Below are 20,679 nucleotides of genomic sequence, written 5' to 3'. Positions count from 1 at the left end.
AACGAGACTTGTGAATGGCACTTTTGATGGAGATCGAATGGTTTTGTCGCGGTGATAGCAGAATGCTGACGTGTTTTTGGCAATGAAACTTTTTCTACGCCAGTGCGTCGGACGCGTCGCAAAGAGCGCGAGGGGAGGCCGAAAGCAATTTGTATCCCCGATGTAGGCTTTACGTTTCGCTTTCGGGCGTATATATATTGTGCAATATATTGAGAGTAAGAATAGGCCCACACTTGGCTACGCCTTGAATTGCCTCGAGAGAGGACGCGGTTTCTCGTGGAGGCACGCGAGTTCCTATTTCCTCCAGAAATCGGGGAGGTTGTCTAGTACTCTTATTGTCAAAGGGGCGCTTCTTGAAAAGGATCCAGAAAATTTCTGTCGCGCGAACCGAGGTCGCAAACTGGATGCTTGTCGTCTTGCGTTCTCTCTCAATTTCCCTTACGATGTACTTATTTATTTATAAGGATTCAAGAATTTCTTTGTCGGGAGTCATTTTTATCTTCACATTACCCTTCACGAAAATTTACATGATAAATGGGTGCTTCGTTGTAAGATCCCATATCATGTGAAATATATGAAATATATAAACGCAGTCGATATATAAACGAAAGTTGTTAGATTTGTACACATTTTATGTCAACTGTCAATACAAATACAATCAAGTACGTTTGTATAACAGAAAGGTTTATGTATATTTTACGATCAGTATAACTGAAATTTTTAGTCTGCATTTTCCAGAGAAAATGCATTTATCTTCCAATAAGCAAGAGTATGTCTTCGAGAAATCTTCGTCCTCCTCGCGGCTTTTATCCTCGACGTCTCCGGGAAAATGTTTGATATAAAACCGAATTTGAAAGCTCACGTACGGTTTACGATCTGCGTATAAGCTTTCTGAGCCATCTCGCATGTCGCTCGGACGCGAGGAGACGCTGCCTTCCCTTTCATCTTCTAAAAATAACGGGGTTGTGTTTGCGAATCCCTTGCTCGTGAATTCGAAAATACCGGAGCTCCGTGGCACCGCGCGTTCGTTTTATTTGCTCGGCTCCATGCGCGCGATGGATATCGTTAGACCAGCCCCGTGCCAAAATCAAGCCTCGTTTCCACGTATTCGTTTCTGACAATCATGGACTGTGCGATTCGGGAGTGATTTCAAGGAAGAGCCGCGGGCGATCGCGGCTTGGCAACGGCTTTAATCGAGGCGCCGAAAATACAGTAGACCAGCTGTAACGTTATTGCGCCGCTCTTAAAAATATCGTGGTAAATAAATCAGTTACGCGCGCTTTAATCAAATCCATTGATTCGGAATATTTGGTTTTGTTTGGAAAAGAGACCATCTTTCCTTCGCGTTGAAGAACGAAGCATAAAGGGCACGCCGCGTGTATGGCACTGGAGCAAAGTGAATGCGTGGACGAAGAAGAGCGGCGGAATGACTTTTTTTTTTTTGTTTAATGCAATTGTGTTGCGCTATCAGGCCGGTGAAGTGGCTTTCGAAATCCTTTGTGCACTCGGTGTTTTATGCGCGAGCGGAGAGCAGGGCTGTGTTTATAAGGTCGCCAAAGTGCAAGAGTTCACGAGAAGTAAATCACGTGGCATTAAGATTAAAAACAGTGGGAGTTATCAACCACCTCTCGGCACGGAGGAGCGCGCCGTGTATATTTAGCGCGTTTCATCGGGTGGCCGTTTATATCACTTTACGACACTTTTTTTTTATCTTTTCCACCTTTACCGGTCGTGTGAGAATCACTATTTCAACGCGGCCCACTGTATATTCACCGCATGCAACTGCTTACCGTTACAATTTTCGCAGTTCTCCTCGTTGCAGGTCTTTCACGAAAAATTGCAACCCTCATGATTCTTCTATTATCTTACGCTCCATTTTCCGTTTTCCATTAGTCTTTCTATCTCCAGAAAAATATCTCTCTTATCCCATACACATACACATATATGCCCGCAAATATAATATCTTTTTTTTTACAAATAGCTATTTTTTAACCCCTTTCATAAACAACGTCAGTCAAGATAACAAAGATACTTTTGTGCGTTCTTTTTATACATGTTAAATGTTCCTTTTACATCTGCTAGATGTTTCGTAAATATATTTTTCTATTTTTCGAGCCAAAAATACGATACTCTACTGCATATTAAAGTGTACGTCATACATACAGATACAATGCATTTGCCATGCTTCTTTCGATCTCTGGAGTATCGGATCAGACGCCATGTAGTGAGCTGTCTTGTACACAGTTGAATCCACGTGCCGCCATTGTCAGACATGCATACAAGGCACACAGTAGATTTCTCTTTGAGAGCCCGAAAGAACCTGGAACGTTTCGTCTGATTCGGATCGCATTGTTGCCCCTAGCTTGCTCCGAATCTCTTCGACAGATCCGCCTCTGACGACGGATGTGCAAGAACATTCAAGACCCGTTCGTTGTCAGTGTTATGAATAATCTCCCTTTACAATTTGCAAGTTGCATATACGAATAAAGCAATCCTCGTGCGCCGCGGGTCTTTTACAAAAACTTTGAACGTGGCGTAAATCAATTACGAAGTTATCTTTTGTTTCGCATTTATTTTTCCTTGCGATCTACTTTTCAACAGTTAATTTTTTATCTCATAATACGTACGTTTCTAAATACTTGTAAAGATTCGGGAAAATTATTTATCGCAAATTTTCAATTTTTTTTTCAATTTTAAGTACGTTTCGAACTCATTCCTACATTAAATTGTCATAGGTGGAACGTATTGTGTTCAAAATTCGTGATTACAACGTTATACACTTTCTATCGTATCCACAAACTCGATCGACGCTCGTTTTCTTCGTCGTTACACCTATCTTATTATGTCGCGGGGTGCCGTTACGATAACAGAACGAGTACTCTCCACGCTTATCGGTCCCCGAACGCGGAAGGAAGAAAAAAAATCATGAATGAGTATCGACGTGCGCAAAGGGGATGACTCACTCCCAGCCCTCCGTCCTTTTTACCGCGAGCCTCATGTGTATTTATATATATATATGTATCCAAGCGGCTGCATCTCTTACACGCACGACGTTCGCAGGCAAAACACGTGCGCGACAGCGAAGAGCTTATACATCACCTTCTCGACCCTCCAAATTTAGCCGCGGCCGTCAAGTCCGCGGGCCGTCAGCAGCTGCCAAAAGCTTCTCGTGAAAGTGCGCGCGTGGCAAGAGAAGGTAGAGAGGATGACGGCGCGCATCGTTCCAGATTCGACGTGATTTCGTAACGTGGCGGCACAAAGGGCGGCGGGACGCGACGGGTGGAACGAGGGAAGAAGAGGGATCGAGAAAAAGAAAAAGAGAGAGAGAGAGAGGAGAAAGGGCCGAGGCGAACGAACCGTCCCTTTCGTCGTTCTCTCTCGCCCGCTCGTCACGCACGTGCGCCGATCGTCCCGAGATCCGACGTTGATCGTTTCGACCGCGGCCATTTATCGTCGAGCAGTCCGTGCACCGAGAGATGCTGCTTAGCACCACGACGAATAATGTTCTTTAAATTTCTCTCGGTGGTTATGAATCGAGTTACCATGCACAAACGAATGTTAAGAGCGGTCGATTAGTTCAGTCTTTCGAAATGATTTCACAATGTCGTTATAACTAAGATAAACTGTCCTAATTATTGTTTTTTTCAATTGCAGTATTAGCAGTTTCTCTAAAAAGCACAGAATTTTATTATTTGTTTGTTTACAATTATTTACAATTAAAAGTTTACGATTGCCCCTTTTTTTACACTTAATTATGTTTTAAGGACTTTAGAAAATTAAAAAGTTGTACTTAAGATTAATAAATTTGATAAAATAATTAAAAACTAAGCGGAAAAGAGAAACTTTGGACACTTTGAACATGTTTCAAAGGGTTAAAGCGGCAGTAATTGGAACAGTTAGTACCTAATTGAAACGAAGACTGCATTTAAGGCGCGATGACGTATATGTGGACAATTTTTCTCTCGTACAACGGCGCTCCTCGCGGTATAATATCGCGTACGGAGAATGTATTTCAGCATCGTTTGAATGAAAAATTCACGGCAAAACGTGGAGGGAACAGTAACGAAGGGATATAGCGCGGAACTGTCAACGCCGATAAATATCCCGCGACGAAATTGCGCTCGTTTGACGCTTTCATGGGGGGGGGGGGGGTGCGAGAAGGGGGAAAAAAAGATAGAACGGAGAAAAGGCAGCGTGCACAGAGCCACCGGCAGCGGGTGTTTACGCGAGAACATCACGAGGAAGAAATATCGCCCGGTCGCGCCCGCGAAAACGAACCCCATCGACGGCGCGGTCGGCCGCGCGAAACTTTTTCATTGCCGCGGCCGCGCGATTTACAATTTTCATTTCATACCGCATTAACCTCCAAGTGAGTTTAATTTGAATCCAGCTCCTGGAAGAGGAGAGCTTTATTTCTCCTTTTCGCCGGCGGCTGCACAATGCATAAACGAGCGTTCCGATCCACGGCGCGCCGCTCCGCGTCGGCCGGTCGGAATTTTTTTCAATTAATGGCCCGTGTTGTTCCGAGATATAACCGTTCGACGTGGGAGTGACGAGCGGGCGCGCGCCCGCGTGGACGTGGCCATAAAAATATTGCGAAATGTCGGGGCTTGACGATTGAAACGAACCGTTTGTCCGCCGCTGATGGAGGAAATTTACGTCGACGCGGTTTCGACGCGTGCGTTACTCCCGCCCTCCCCCCCTGGTTCTTTCACTACGCGCTATCTTATTTTGCTACGACGCTCCATTAAGCTTGATGAATATTCATGATACGTCTTTTGTTATCGTATTTGAATAGATTAAAATTTCACCCTTTTAAGGTCTTAAGTAAGTTACCAAGGTGCTAGCACATAAGGAATTTAATATCCGTGTTTACGAAGTTGAAATAATAGCGATAGCTAATCAACTGATCGTAATGTTATCTTATAGGAAACCTCAAGTATGTGTTTCGTTGATTTTAATAATTTCGATTAAGTATAAAATCCGACTATGTTATAAAAGTAACATTCGAGTGTAAATGGAGTTGAAATTACAAAATTTTAAAGTTTGGATTGACTGCACGCACATAAAGATATCACTGCGAATAGCCGAAGCTTTACAAAATCGGTCTAGTAATGCCTAACTGCCTAACTCCCTTGAACTCGCAGTTTTTTTTTATAAAACAGTATATATTTGAGAAATAATTTAATATCTGTGTTTCGATCTTTTAAAAAAATTTTTATTACTTTATTGTTATTTCTTAAATATATAAATAAATTTGTAAAAATATATATGTTTGTTTTTCTATGGAATCACGAAACAGAAGCACGAGAGAGAGCTCGAGGAAAACTAAATATTGAAACAAAAGAGACATTTTCAGTTAGTTGTGAACAAGTAAAGAAGAAAAAAAATTGATCTAGAATTACATACTATTTTTACGACATTCTATACCTTAATATCGAACTTTGCAAAATATGCGAGATGCATATCCGATTCTTCCCTTGTTAGCATCCAGTAGTCGAAGAAGGTGAAGTATCTTTCTTCAGCGTGTGAAAATTTCGAGCAAATAAAACGTAAACGAAGTTCACCTCGCGATACCGGTATACACTCTCGATAAGGCACCGATAAGTGAGTGCGAGCAGCTTCAAGATAAGCTGTACATTATGCACGAAGTCTGTGGCACAGTATGATAGGAGCGAGCTCTACATTTCGCCATCAGCATTCATATATTCGGCCCCGAATCCACACCCTTCGGAAAATCAATACCTAATGAAATCAATGTCGAGACACATCGCTCTATCCGGATTTGCCTCCTGGCCTGCGAGATGCGCTGATGGATTTATCACGGATAACAACCGTACGAGTCGCGGGCTATTTTTGACGGTCCCTATAATTGCCTCTAGTCAATTTGTCAATTTACTTCCAGCAACGTAATTGTCTCCCATTACACGAGCTCTGATTTTTCGAATAGCCAGATATCGTCAAAATTACTCACGACGCTATGCCTTTTTCAGACTTTCGAGAAACGATTGCGAAACAGGGAATCGCAAATGCTTGAAAAAACATGGGTAAGGATGATACAGAGCATCTGATTTCGCTTGGAATTAAAACCTTTATACGATGTTATATGGATGTAATTATACACGCTTTTCTAAATTGTTGATAACGGTAGCGCGACGTTTACGCGAGCAGATACTTAGAAATATTTTTTAAAAATAACAAATTACTTGTGCAACATGTAAACTGCTTTTGCTGCATATCTGTTTTTCTTTTTTTAGCGAATGCCTTTTTTTCTCCGGTTTATTTTTGTGATTTAAGTAACTAATATTATTTTTTAAATTTCATTTTTACATTAACCATATTTCATTCTCTGTGAGACATATTAATAATTTATTTCACTTCTTGAAAAGATCTTCTTTTACGGTTGTGATATACTGTATATCCATAAAATCTTATAAAATGTCGCTTAACATTCAAACGACACGAGACAGTCGCGATTTTCTGCAGTCGGGTTTTCTCTTCAGGATCCCCTAGCGTTGTCGCTTGCAGCACGTTCATGCGCCGGCTCCTCTAGTCCGTATGAGTATTAGCTTGCGGTAATTTCGAGTGTCCGCGACGAGGGGGCGACCCGGAGGGCAGCCCGCGCCATTCTGACGTTGAAGTTTTAAGGCCGGCAACGGCAGCTGCGTCCCAATTCGGAGCGCGCGCGATCGTGTAACGTTGCTTTTACGAGCGGCGTATTTACGAGGCCGCCGCCGCCGCCGCCGCCGCTGTCGTGCCACGCCGGCAAATTCGAAGAGTTTCAGTCGCGCCGCACTCCGTGACGATGCATTTGTATTCGGGCGAATTATACGATTATACTCGGCTGTCGCAGCAGGGTAGAGTTCATCGCCGCCTTTACGGAGAAAGCGGGCCACGGTATCACGGTATCGCGGGAAGTGTCCCGACATTATCGGTATCTCCGCGAGAAATCGAGCAGCGATTTACCCCGAGATGCGAATATATTACGACCGAATTTTGCGACTTCGATCGCGAATTGTGCGCGAGGTCGAATGGTGCACGAGAAAAGAGTTGCCGGGAAAGGGAAAATTATATAGGACCGTTCCCATGAACATCGCTGCCACTTTTCCTTCTCAAAATGCACTCCTTCGCAAAGAGAGATAGAAATGGTTCGGTTGCCTCGCAAAGCGAAGATAGAAATCGTTTCCTTTACACAAAGAGGATAGAAAATCAATTAAATCTTAATTAACTTAATAGTTTATGCGAATAATTCGTCGTCTTCTCGTCCCTCGTATCTATGAATATATCTTATTAAAAGATCAGCCTTTAAACTTTAATTAATTTGCAGTGCGTAAGAGAAATTAATTAATATTATCCCAGAATTAATATAGAAAACTTGATGATGGTGAAATAATATCACTATTAAATATATTTCTTTGAAAAAGAGCTAATAATTAATTACATTTTAATAAAAATAATTTAGTGAAAAATTGAAAAGGGTCAATACGACCGGGAAAACACAATACGCATTGACTCGCTTCTAATGATTATATTCCTTTTGTTTTTCGTATCAATTTATAATACATCTGGACTTTCTGATTAAACTACAATTTATGCTGTTAATATCGTGGATATATTTTCTGTAATAAATTATTGCGGAGGAAGGGAGGGGCGATGAGGGGTGGAGAGTCAGATGTTGTCGCAAATTATTATCACCGCAAATTCGCGTTTATATACGGGCACAAAGTTAACTCGATCCACCGAGTAAATGTCATTAATTACCAAAATTAATCAAAGGGAGAAAGCGTAGTAACCATTGCATTGCGCGTGTATCGCGCGCGACCTGGACGGTCAATATAATATGCCGCGCGTGTTTTCCATCGGCCGCGTCTATTTAGTTTTCCCTTTCTGAATTCCACTCAGTACGCGCGCTCCGTCGTTGTATGTATACGCGCGGCGTGTGCAATTGCGAGTCAGCTTTGTACTATTTTACTCGTACGGAATTCTGCAAACACCGCCGCCGCCGCCGCCGCCGCCGCCGCCGGGAGAGAACGGCACGGATATTTGCACGGTTTTGTACGAATAAACTAGTCCGGGGTGGATAATAACGGTTGGAAGTGCGCTGCTCCAGATCGAGAATTTCCTCGACGCGCAAAAATCAGCCGAACGTCTAACGTAAGTAGTAACAGGGGAAACGCGCGGGTCTGTGCGGCATGTAATTTTGCAGTTGCGCTGATCTTTTTAAAGCTGACTCGACGTAGGTTTCGTTCCTGGCCGTGCATTACCGTGGAACTAATACCGTGGAATATATACACGGGGAAAAATCTCGGAACAAAGGGTTTTTTTTTTATCTTACGAAATGCGTGCGTTTGCCGTCGTGCACTTAGCGCACTAATGCAAACGCGTGCAAACACCCTGAACCCGGCCGCGACCGATAAGCGCGGAGGGAACGAAAGAGAGGGAGGGGAAACATTTTCATAACGCGACGGAAACTTTTTCCAACGCTATCAAGACCGAAGGGGGAAGGGAATGGGAGGAGGGAGAAAAAGATCGGCGGCTGTCCGCTAGATGTTTGCCGAAGTTCGGCGCGTGTGTGCTCGCCGCTTTTTGCTCACCCCCTTCGTATCCCATCTCTTTCTTCTCCCCTCGCAGCATTCTGCTCTGGTCCTCCCCCGCGCAAATAATGTGATGCGCGCAGCTGCGGCTCTCCCGACGGAGTGACTTTTTTCCGCAAACAAACCGCACTGCCACCCCCGCGCGTGTTCCTCCCTCAGCGCGCGAGGGAGCAAAGGGGAAAGGGCTGTGGATACAGAGAGAGTTAGTTTTCCTCTCGCTTAAATATTCGCCGGCACAATGTCGGTCGGGCCTCGCCGAACCGGAAATGCTCTCCGCTGCCGTGGACGTGTTCTGTCGACGGGGCCGAAATAAAAGAAGCTGGCAAAAAAAGGAGGAAAAGATTGGAGAGAGAGAGAGAGAGAGAGAGAGAGAGAAAGTCCGACGAAAATCGCGAGCGCGGAATTTCATTTGCGCGACCATTCTCCCCGTTCGTTTCACCCTGATGTTTCTCGCGGTGCGTACCCCTTTCACATAGACGATGTGCATTCCACGAGAGACGACTTGCTGATCTCCGCGATCTCTCGAGGTCGGTAAGTAAATCCAGCGTAAGTAAATCCACGTTATTGCGAGACACCTCTTTAATTCCGTCGTAACTAATGAAACATTATGTATCCCGGAATTCACGGATAATTTATAACCTGGCATCGTGGCTCTCTAATCACGTTTTTTTTGTTTTTTTTTTGTTTGTTTGTAAAATTGCTAGGGGATACTTGATACTTGTTTATTATAATTTCATCATCTCTATTCTCTGAAAATGCACTCTTTGTAAGGAAATTCTATCGCAAGCCCCGTAACTTCGCAAGTTTTCAAACATTTCGCGTCGAAGAATTGCACGATCGCGCATTCTACGATCTCATCCATAAAAGTCGCGATGCACAACCTCCCCCCTGTACTTTACCGGGAATCCTGCGAAACACCCCGCAGAAATGCATTTCGCGGAAGGAATTCCCGTCAAGTCTCGCAACGGGAAGTTTCGCGTCGATCTGAAATTTCGCGATCGATCGATCACCCCAATGATTCCCCAAATATCGCGCGCTCGGTCTCATCTATAAAACTCGAGAGTCGCCGAACTGTTTCAAGATCGGGATAAGTCTAATAATCGCGGGCAGGATGTTGCGAAGGGGAGCGGAAATAACTGACGTCGTTGATCGAGAGAGAAGAATCCAGCGCGCGCGCGTGCAAATGGGATGCGTCGTCATCCGGTCATCGACGACGATCCGATAGATTGCTCGTCGCTAAACGAGGTCACGTCTCTCCTCGCCGACGGTTTTATGCCCGCTCTGCTTACAAATCTAACGGACGTGCCAAGACGTGTGCGCGCTCGTTTACGACGTTTGCGCTTCCTTTTACGACGCCCATTCTCCAAGTTGCCGATCGAAAAATAGAACGGCTACGTTTCGCGAATCGCGCTCCTTCCCGAAACAGAGCGTCGCGACGCCGCCGACGAGCGGGGAATCGACTTTTACCTCACGTTCGCCCGTGACACTGGGTGCACGGACTGCATAATGGGCGGAAATCAAACCGATTATCGTGGAAACACTAGGCAATAGTGTCTCACTGTACGCCACGATGGAAACGTTTACTGTCTTATGTGCACGGTCTCGGTTTTCGAGAGAAACCGCACTGTTCAAAAAAATTTTTCGCTAAGTAAGTTCAAGCAAGTTTCGCATCTCGAAACTTCGATGTACGCTATTACGTTGAAATGCACTTCTTGTTTCGAAAGTTTCGAAGTTGAAGTTTTAGGTAAACCTGGATAGATGATTTTTCTCGCTCTCGCGATAATTAAAATAGTCAGTTGAGATCAGAAACATAATGTTATCAAAGCTGAACGAGACACGTTTTAAATATGATTTTCTACATTTCCATCACTCATTTAATTTGAATTTAAATGACGTTCGCATACAAGTCTTATATAAATGAATTTTTAATTACGCTCTTTGCGTTTTACATCGAAATATACTGACAAACTTGAATCAGACTAATGCAGTTATTCATTTGCACGGAATAAAAAGTTCGCAGAAATTATTGATAAAAACGTAATTTTATATTCTATATTTTAGCAAAAGTACATATTCGATATTATTTTTCCTGCGTAATAATCCCTTTTTATTACTTATTTCTTAAAATTTAATCCAATAATAATAATGTTGTTAATTAAAAGTTGTGTTTCAACAATTCGATTTAATTCGATTAAAGATTGCTTTGATCCATACATCTCTAGTTTAAATATATAGATATTTTTTTTTATTTGAGGATAGTATTCCGAAACTATTAATCAAATTTTTTCTTAATCATGATTAAGAGAATAAACTGGAAACATGTTTGTTGGCTCATCGTCGGCTAGCTCGCCCACTCGAACACACGTTCACGCAGTTGCGCAGACGAACGCCGTAATTATTGCGGAAATAAATGCAACGATCCGAGTTTCCTCCGCATCGATCGGTGTGCGAGGGGTACCTAACCGTGAAAAACGTGCCTGGTGCGCCAATATCGAGCTCGGAAGCTCGAAGGGCCTGAGGGGTGCTCTCTCCTTCTCCTACCTTCTCTCTTTTTTTCTCCATTTCCCTCTCGAACGGGGTGCGTCCCTTCCGCTACCATCCGCGAGCATCCTTTTCGCATTGGCGCGAAAAATGCAGCCGTAGCTGCAGAGGTACATTCGCGCAATTATTAGGATATACCTCGGGCGGCGGAATGTCCCTCAGACGTCATATCGAAGCACGGGGATGCATTTAAAAAAAAAAAAAAAAAAATGCAATCGGTGGACTCTCGGTGCGCGCATGACGCTTTTCATGCCCGCACGCGTTTGTTTATGCGACTGTGCGTTATCGCGGCCATTTGCGTTACAGCCCGTCGGGATCGCGAGTTTCCGACGAGGCGAGCATGCTAGCGAAAATGAAATATTTTTGCGTTTACCGGCGGCGATACCGGTAGATTTGCGTCGCTCCGTCAAACGGTCGAAACGCCACGAGTGCATTTGATCGCCCCTCCTCTTTTCCGTTACAATTATAAACGTTTTAAACACATCTTGCTATGATAAATTGCCGCGATGAGCAGATACATGGGGTTCATTCAGGTACACGCACCAGCGCTCTTCGAGCGGTATTCTGTATTTAAAGCCAAATATTTTTTTTTTAATGATGCGCGAAATTTTTATTGAAACTTTATTTGGAATTTTCAAGTATACCCAACAAATAATCATATGTATATTTTAAAATGTTTATTCGACAAATATATGCTTCTTTAATAGTTGATAAATGTGTGTGTCAAAAAAGATAATATTGCTCGTTCGAAGAAATTGCAGATTGTTGTCGCGATAATGTGGCGAACGCGTAAACTGTTTTTAACGCGAGAGGAGTTACTTTATTTTTTCGTTAGAGTGCGGCTATCGATAGATCGTGAAATACGTAGGCGGTAAAAAAAAAAAACAATTTATCGTTAATTACCGTTCTCGCGCGGGTTCTCGGTATAACAAGCAAAATTGCGAAGTCCCTGCTCATTGTACCAGCCGAATGCATTTCGTTTGTTTGCGTTACACGTGAAAGTAATCAAAATCCAAGGGACACGTTTCAAAAAGGTTATTTTATGCCCCTACGGCTGACCGGAAAAACCCGAGTGGTCGTGAAAATTTTATATCGTTGGTTAGTTCACTTTGTACCCCCGTCAGCTGTATATAAATAATCTTGTGCCGTGTGCAACGGCAAAAAACAACGTTATATCTGTCATCTCCTCTCGAGCGCGAATCGATTTACTCAGTTTTTTTTTTTCGATAATAATTTTTCTCAGCCAATCGCTGGGCGATCGTCTGATTTGACGTTTGCATAATTTGTAAACGACCGCGTTGTATGTCCCTTACGTGAGTAAATTTGAAATTTAAGGAATTGTGTGCGGGGAATCCCACACGTTTCTCCGGTAAAGTACCCTTCCGACCGTTCGATGTCTCGCGACACGTCGGCGCGGCAGTGGAAAAGCTCGGCCGCGCCCCATTTAATTTCGCATCACGCGCCCAGCTTAGCATCGCGTAAATGCCGAAACGGGTCGCGTTCCTCCGTGCTTATTTGTTCCTAGCCCCGAGGAGTTTGCCCATTCTCCCCTCGGTCCGCTATCGGTTTGTCCTTAACTACGTAAGTTACGGGAATGTTTTACGATGTTGGCGCGACTCTCGCGCGGAAAATCGGGCGGCTCGCGAGTAATGGCCGGTGTTCGATAAGCGCTGAGTAACGACTTGGGTCCCGTTGTCGTTCGTGTGCGTTGCACCGTTTGCAGTTTGCCTCGCGAGTATCGCCGCGTGACTTGCCCACGATTTTCTTCGGCGATCTGTCTTCTACGCTTTCGGGACTTCGGAGACAATGTGTCCCGGTGAAGGATTAATGTTCTGCTGGAATATATGTATATTCCCTGGTTACGTAGCTGTCAGGTGTCATCTCAGAATTTAAATAAGAAAACTTGCAATATTTCAAAATTAATAATACGTTTCTTTATTTTTTCAAGACTAAACTACATTAAATTCTAGACAAATTTAATCGAATTAATTTAAATAAGATTTAATCAAAAGTTATTTATACATGGTTTTCGAAAAATTGTTGAATGGAGTGCTTCTTTTTTATTTTAAATCTCGCCGTCCGTCCGGGAGAAACCTTCGGCTTAACAAAGGCTGAAAACGAATCAACATTTTGTTTCCGTTATGCAAAGGCCATCCAATCGTCCGGCACGCAAAACGGCCGCCCGTCACGCTGACATATCGTGCTGGACGGTGACAAAGCAAAAATCTAATCTCCGTCGCGGACCCTTTTTTCCGAAGAGTTCAAAGGACGCGCCTCGCGCCAGGACGACGTAATAGCACGACGTAAATCACCCGGCACAAACTTCGTTTGCGCGGGTAATTGGATAATGCGCTGTACGCGCGGACGCGCGATTTGCAGCCCGCGGCTTGCTCGCGTGACGGCATACATTTATATGACACACCGCGACGATCAGGACGGCGAAAACTCACGCCACAGGGACCGCTAATTGCGGCCGTGGCCCGACAATCGAAGACAAATCGCAAACGCGGGCGCGACCGCGAATAAGATCGAGACACGAGACCGAGAGAAATGAAGTAACGAATTAAATGCACACTTTCAATTAGTCGCAATTAACGAGTTGCATTAACGGCGAAAAGAAGAGAAACGTTTCATTTTTATTATATTCTCTATTACGTAGATGGCACTCTCGTGCGTATCAAAGAAGACAAAATTGAAATTGTCATTTTATTACATCGTTAAAATTATATTTACAACTATATAAATGCGGACGTTAATTCCGTAGCCAGAATAATTATTATAAAAGAAGAATCTTTTTAACTGAAAAGCATTTACGTTGAGCACAATGGACGATTCCTTTGCAGACAGTTTCATACAGTAGACTTCTCTTCCGACTACAGTTCTTTCTTTCGGAGCAGGGAATCTTTTTCGCGCACGTCCATGCAGCTTTCGCCGCTAAGAAGACTTTACATAGCAAGAATACGTGACGGACGAACGTTTAGGGTCGAGCAAGCCGTCGGAAAAGCGAAGGAGAGAAGAAAGAAGGAGCCCGGGACACTCGACGGGAACGGCGGGCGCATGTTAAACGCGAAAATAAGAAAAGCCGGTACATAGGTAAAGCAGGTTTCCCCATGTAAGAATAGCTAATCTAACTCTGTACATATACATACACGTATATACGGTGTCCCGGAGCTAACGCTCATTCCTTTCGCCGATTTCAATCGTCAATACCGAATAATGGCTATTCAGGAGTTCAATGGCTTACGATTTGAGAGTTGAAATTTTTCGATAAAAAAGCACGGTTGCGAATCGATAGAGCAATCCGCAGATGGACGATGCGGCGACAATTCTGGAACACACCGTGTACGCCGCCGCCTGCACGTATGTGTACTTATCTGAGACATCGATAAAACGTTGCCACGAAAGATTACGTCGTGATTGTGGGTGCATCTTTATCGATGCCTTTAAGCGCAATTGAGCGTTAGCCAGGAAAAAGGAATATATTAAAATATGATTTCAGATTATCTTAGAACATTGCAATCTGCCTGCTTAATTTTCTTAACAAATTAATTCTTGTCAAGCGCGTGTTTTTTAGATATCAATCATGTAATTTAGATATCAAGATAATTTTTATAATGTTGTAACAGATGAGAAAAACACGAATCTCCTAGTTATATTATATTTATTTAAAATTGGATTGAACTCAAGCAAATTAGTTGGAGCAGCAGGATTTTATGCTAAAAAGCATAAGATGAACATTTTGAACAAAATAATATAACATAATTAAGAGAACAATATTTATCCAATAAAATTATAAAATAATATTTACGAATAAAACTTATAAATTATATTTTTTACCTGTTACAATATTAATAAAATTATTTTTATCTCAATAATTGGATCGAATTGATCTAATAAATGACTTTTTGTGTTATTTTATATATCTTAAAATAATTTTTCTTATCTGAAATTATATTCATTCCATAGTGTGGAGTACTCTTTATAAAAATTAAAAGACCGATTATTGAATCTGAAACGTGCAACGTGGTGTGAATGCGTCAGCGAATCGTTCAAGCGTCATTAGCAACGTTGTCGTGTAACATTGGCCGTGTGCCTGATACAAGTCCCGCCGCGCGCGAGACAACTAGCTGCTCGCAACCTACGCCGTGATATTTCTTGAATTATTGCGATTTCAATCCGACGTTCGTAATTTACTTCTCCCCGACATGATGCTCGTAAATCATTCCATTCCGGACGCAACATCTCTCCCGCGTTATGTCGACGACGGAAGCGCAGTCGTAACACAGCCAATTACCGCCTTGCAAGCGCCTAATGCCACTCCGCGTGGCAACCCCCGAGTATTTCGCCTCCCTCGCAAGTTTACCGTGCAGCTTTTCATACGACATAATAATAAATAGCAACCGTGGCAACAACCTCGAACAAACGAGATAAACTTCGACCCGCGGTACCGAAGAATCGACTGGTGCAAGAATCGAGGGCGACGTGTAAATTACAATCGAGACGAGTAGATTACAATTCATCTCTCGATCGATGTTCGGAATGTTCACGTTACTTTCGCTAGCGCAGTTTTATTAGATAAAAATCTTCGGTCAATTTTTGCAAGGGAGAATCAATTTATATTTAGTATACATACTATTGAACATCTGTTTTTGAAGATCCTAACAGAACCAAACTGTATTCTCGAAGTTTCCACGGATTCGCGAGGAAGATTTCTCCGCAAGAAATTCGCGAAGTTGTACGTGCAGTGTTTTATAGCCGGCGCCACCCCACGCGAGACTTCCCGATCGCCAATTTATTTTTATAAAGCGCTCATTACGCGCCCTCGTACCGCCGTCTTTATGCATCGAGCCGTTCCTCTCCGAGGCTCCTACGACCGCTTCCAGAGATCATTCCGGTCGTCCGTGTCCCTCCGTGCTCGCGTGTTCGTGTCATAAAGTAACGACGTGCAGAGCCATTCCATCCTCTCATTCCACAAAGTCGAGGAACCAATTGCGCCTTGTGCACCGGGAACTTCTCCAAGGAACCCTGGAAAACGCGAGCAATTCTACCCTGTAACGGGCATCTTTATGCCGTCTCCTCGAGATAATCGAATGGCATTTTCGAAAATGATTTTGGCCGGAATTACCGTGTAATAACGTAGAGAGATATCGAAGTGATTTCACGACGTCTCCATTTATATTGCTAACATCCTACGTGGTGAAATTAATTTTCACTATCGCGATAAAAAATGTTTGTGAGATGAAAAAGGTTGAAGGGTTCCCCGCAAAGACTAAACAAGCCCAACAAATTAAATTTTTGGGAAACAAAAAACTTTTTAAACCGTTTATTGTATACTGTATAAATATTATATGTCGTAAATTTTTCTCCAGACATATAATAGATACAAGAATAAAAGTTATAAACTTTAATTTTTGCGATAATGTATTGTTTTATATTTATTTTATTATTTATTCCACAAAATAATTTTACAATTTTTTTTATAACATTGAATAATAAAAGTTAAAAAAAAATTTTTTTAAATATAAACTGAGAATAATTTGGCGTTATAATCTGTTTGGTTTTAGGAAACTCTTCAAATTTATCATTTCTGTTTGATATTTTTTCACTCAATATATATGTATAATAACGTTTGAGAATAATTCCGTTTAAATATGCGAAAGAGAAATGCGATGATCTTTTGTGTATTTGAAAACAAATTCCAACTTGTGTATAATCACGAAATTCGATAGCTTGCACCTGTTATGGACACGAGCTGTCTCCAGCAACGTTTTAGCGTGATTGAGACCCGCCATCGTTCATTCTCGCCCTGACAGCGACGTCATATCGCCCTAATGCGATTCTTTTTAGCTTTCCGCATAGCTTTTTTTTCGACGCTAGGAAATTTATTCGTCGTTATTAGGAAAAGGAATTCTGTCGCCGAGTTCTGGTTATTTTACCGCCCAAAACACTCCTGTGTGTACGACTCCCCTAAAAATATTGTATATAATATAAGAGAATATTATTCTTCCAATTGCACGTCCCGAATAAATTTCGCCGTTTTTTGCTGCGCGAAACGATCGATATTCTCCTTTAGGGATTCATATTTCAATCAAATAGCAGGTGGGCCATGGAAAGTGGCGGAAATTAAAGTGCGTTGCCTCCCCCGCCGTTAACGAAGCACTTTCGTTCGCCCTTGTTCGCCGCGAGTTTATCCGGCGGTCTTAATGCACCGGCCTTAACCGGCATTATTCGAACTTATCCCCGCGCGGTTCTTCGGACAATTTGGAAAATGAGCTGGGATAAGAAACACCTGCCGCTGTATTCGCAATTAAGCGCGCTGATAATTGTCGCGACGACTGAAAACCGTCGTTTTCTCGTCGCAAGGATTTGGGGGAATTAAGGGAGAAACAAAAGGCACGCTTCGTTCGATTTTTCGTATCTTGTTATCCCATAATTATCTCTCATTATCTCGTTCGTGGTTTATCCGAGCGGATGGTCGCTTAACGGTTTAAAGGCACCGCAGATTATCGTAGCATCGCGTTGCGAATCGATTTGCGATGCCGGCGGCGGCGGCGGTGTTTCAATTCGAATCACATCAGAGAAGCGTGCCCGCGAGAGCGTGACCACGTTGCTTAGCTCCGACTCTTGAGCCCGATGACTTTGGGAGAGCGGATCGGGGGGAGGAGGGTAATAGCCTCATGTCTGGCTCGCCCAAGATAGGTAGAGAACAAATATATAATTAACTCTTCTCCGACGCGACCCCCCGACGGGTTTCTCTCGGTGCCGCAAGACGCGTAAACGCCTCGTCCGGCGAAGGGGTTAAAATGAAACGCTCCCCTGGTGATAGAGGCACTTTCAGACGGTCGTCGGATAATTTAGAAAATGGCACGTGATAAAGGGCACCTGATGTACCTGCCCTATTAACACGTATTAGAATAATTATCGCGATTGGGAAGTAACGAGCCGAGGGAGTCTCGTTTGCGCAGGGACGATCCGGAAACCTGGAGCCGTCAGACAGCTCTCGCTCTCCTCGTCTGGACGGTTTCCCAAAACTTTGGCTATTCCAAATCTGAAAAGCTTATTATAACGATCCCCATTGGTTAATTGGTTAAATCGCATTTATGAATATTATTTGAGGCTGTTTTCGCCAAAAGCTCTAAAATCGGATATTTCACGCATACAGCAAAATTTTGCAATTAAAGAAAGTTAAATCGCATTACACGAAACGCGATATTCCGTCTGGATGTTACATCATTACGCTTTGTTTACGCATGGTTATCATTACGCATGGTTGTTTCATTTATGAACAAGATATAAGTGAATTAAAGGTTGTTACTTTTTTATGAGATTTTCCATTTCCATACTCATCGTGTGAGTCTTTAATCGGTTTTGACTGAAAAAGACTTACCGATTTAAATAACATTTAAACTGCGCGAAATGTCGTTATAATAAGTAATGACACGATTATAATATGACAATATCCTGTCGATATAACGTGTCATATAATGTGTCACGTATATTATACATTTTAATAATTACGATAAAGCGGCTCTCTATTAATGCAAACGATTGCCAGGTATATTTACGCTCAATGCACGAGTGTATCATGCATCGGAAATAGTAAACGCGCATGAAAATACCAGCGAAAATATTTTTAAGCTTCGCGAAATTATTCATTGCGTGGAAGGAATTAATAACGCGACGGAGCCGGCGTGGCTGTTATGTATTCGCGTTTTAATTTCAGCCGCGGAGTATAATCCTCTTCGCTCTTTAAAACGTGAGGCTGGCCCTCGGCCGGGAAGGGCCAATTTGGCAAATGAGCCGCGATAAAGGACAACTGTTCCGCGCTAACGGACATTAATAATTAATAATTATGTCAGTACCGCGGAGTAGCGTCGTCTAGTGGGATTAGTCAGGACTTTTCGACAATTTGCTACGCGTAATCGCGTGCATGTGTCGCGCGATTTTCGCGCATGACTAAATTTTTCATCAAACGCGCGCGTGCTACGTATCATGACTAATGTTCCCTTTAATTTTTCACGAATGTCACGGCGGAAAATATCTCACTCGCGACTCTTCCTGACATTTAACCGTTGCTGCTATTTTCCTTCCGCCACTTTCTTATTTATCAAATAAATATAAGGTAATAAATATCCCAGGACTTCCAGAAGCCGGACATGTAAAACATTTTTAAGAAACATTATTAAAATAAAAACTGTAAATTGTGTAAAAAAATTTTTTTTAACATTAATTTTTATAATATTTAAATTTTAAATTTAAATTTTTTCTAATTCTACGGGATTTTATCGTACTGAATCCACTACAAACAAATTGCTCGAAAGTAATATTTTATTTTAGATCTTTGAGAAGAATAATTTCAACTTATCGGTTTGATCGACTCACGTTTGGCAATTATCGTTTGTTTTTCGTCGACACGCCACGATGCCGAATGACTCGACTTATCGCCGAGGATCGTCCTAATCCTCTCCGCGACGGTGCTAATTAATCGCGCGCAAATTACCATTAATTCCTCGGGATTAGCGAGGATTCTTTGTGCCGTGCGGAGACGCACTCCGCGGAGATTTATTATGCCGCTCTAGATTAAGGTACCGTCTGTTTTTCAGTACGAGATGCGCAATAACGCGATCGCGTTTTCCCGGCACTTGTGAAAATTACAACTCTCACGGGGAATTAATTCGAACACGATCGGGGCGCGATGGTGATGTTCGAGTACCAGTGGAGTTCCATTTTTCCAACATTTCCCGTGCATTCGCACATGTAATAATAATATTTCCGATCCTGCGCGTAAGTGCGAAATATCGCGCATTCTTCTCCAGCGAGTAATAATGTGTAATTACGAGTGCACTGGATATACGGTTTGCTGTAGAGATCTATTAGACAGAATATTTAAAAAATAAAAAAAATCTTTTCTCAATAAAATTTATTAGTGGGAAAAAATATGAGAACTTACGGTAGACAGAATATTCTGAATATTATTAAAGAAATTACATATTATGACAAAATTATGTACATGTTTTCTATAATGAAACTATTTATTTAATTTGATTTTTTATGTCGTAGAATTTATTTTATTGCTAATATTTTAAAAATAATTTCTAGAATAATTCCAAGAATCAAAAATATTTACGCAAAGAGACTTTATTTCTTTTAGACGATGAAAAAGTAAAACGTAAAAGTGTATGATGCAATATATGACGCCATGCGTCTTACAATTTTGAGGCAATTTCAAATTTCATGCATGTCTACGCGCTTTCTTATTTAACAAGTCACGTCGCAATTTTAGATCGTGAAATTCACACGCATATACATCTACAATAACATATTTTTGTCGAAACATGTTCCAGTTTATCGTAATCCACGTCACACAGAGAATAAATTGAACTTGGACGCACCGCGCATCGCTACGCGTATTTTATTTACATTTCGTTTGGAACGATTTGTACTCTGTAGTGTTATGAGCGCGATATCACATACGACGGGCCCTTTGATTCTACCGTAATCAACGAGACGGTAATTAATATTTGCATTACATATAAAAACAGTA

At 42.3% G+C, this 20,679-nt stretch overlaps 1 protein-coding gene across 2 annotated transcripts in view; it reads left to right on the top strand.

Moving 5' to 3' along the window:
- Positions 1 to 3,771: 3,771 nt before the first annotated feature.
- The window catches only part of LOC105833195 (E3 ubiquitin-protein ligase TRIM9), a 50,459-nt gene continuing 33,551 nt past the window's right edge, over positions 3,772 to 20,679 (top strand). For both annotated transcript variants that reach the window (XM_036290824.1, XM_036290823.1), the window contains exon 1: positions 3,772 to 6,047. In XM_036290824.1, coding sequence (XP_036146717.1) covers positions 6,030 to 6,047 — 18 coding nt within the window. In that variant the 5' untranslated portion in view covers positions 3,772 to 6,029. The remainder of the gene's footprint in view (positions 6,048 to 20,679) is intronic.

The sequence above is a fragment of the Monomorium pharaonis genome, chromosome 8 (assembly GCF_013373865.1).
Source record: "Monomorium pharaonis isolate MP-MQ-018 chromosome 8, ASM1337386v2, whole genome shotgun sequence".
NCBI classification, from domain to species: Eukaryota; Metazoa; Arthropoda; class Insecta; order Hymenoptera; family Formicidae; genus Monomorium; species Monomorium pharaonis.
Note: the sequence above shows the minus strand (reverse complement) of the source record. Positions and strands in the feature narration are given on the sequence as shown.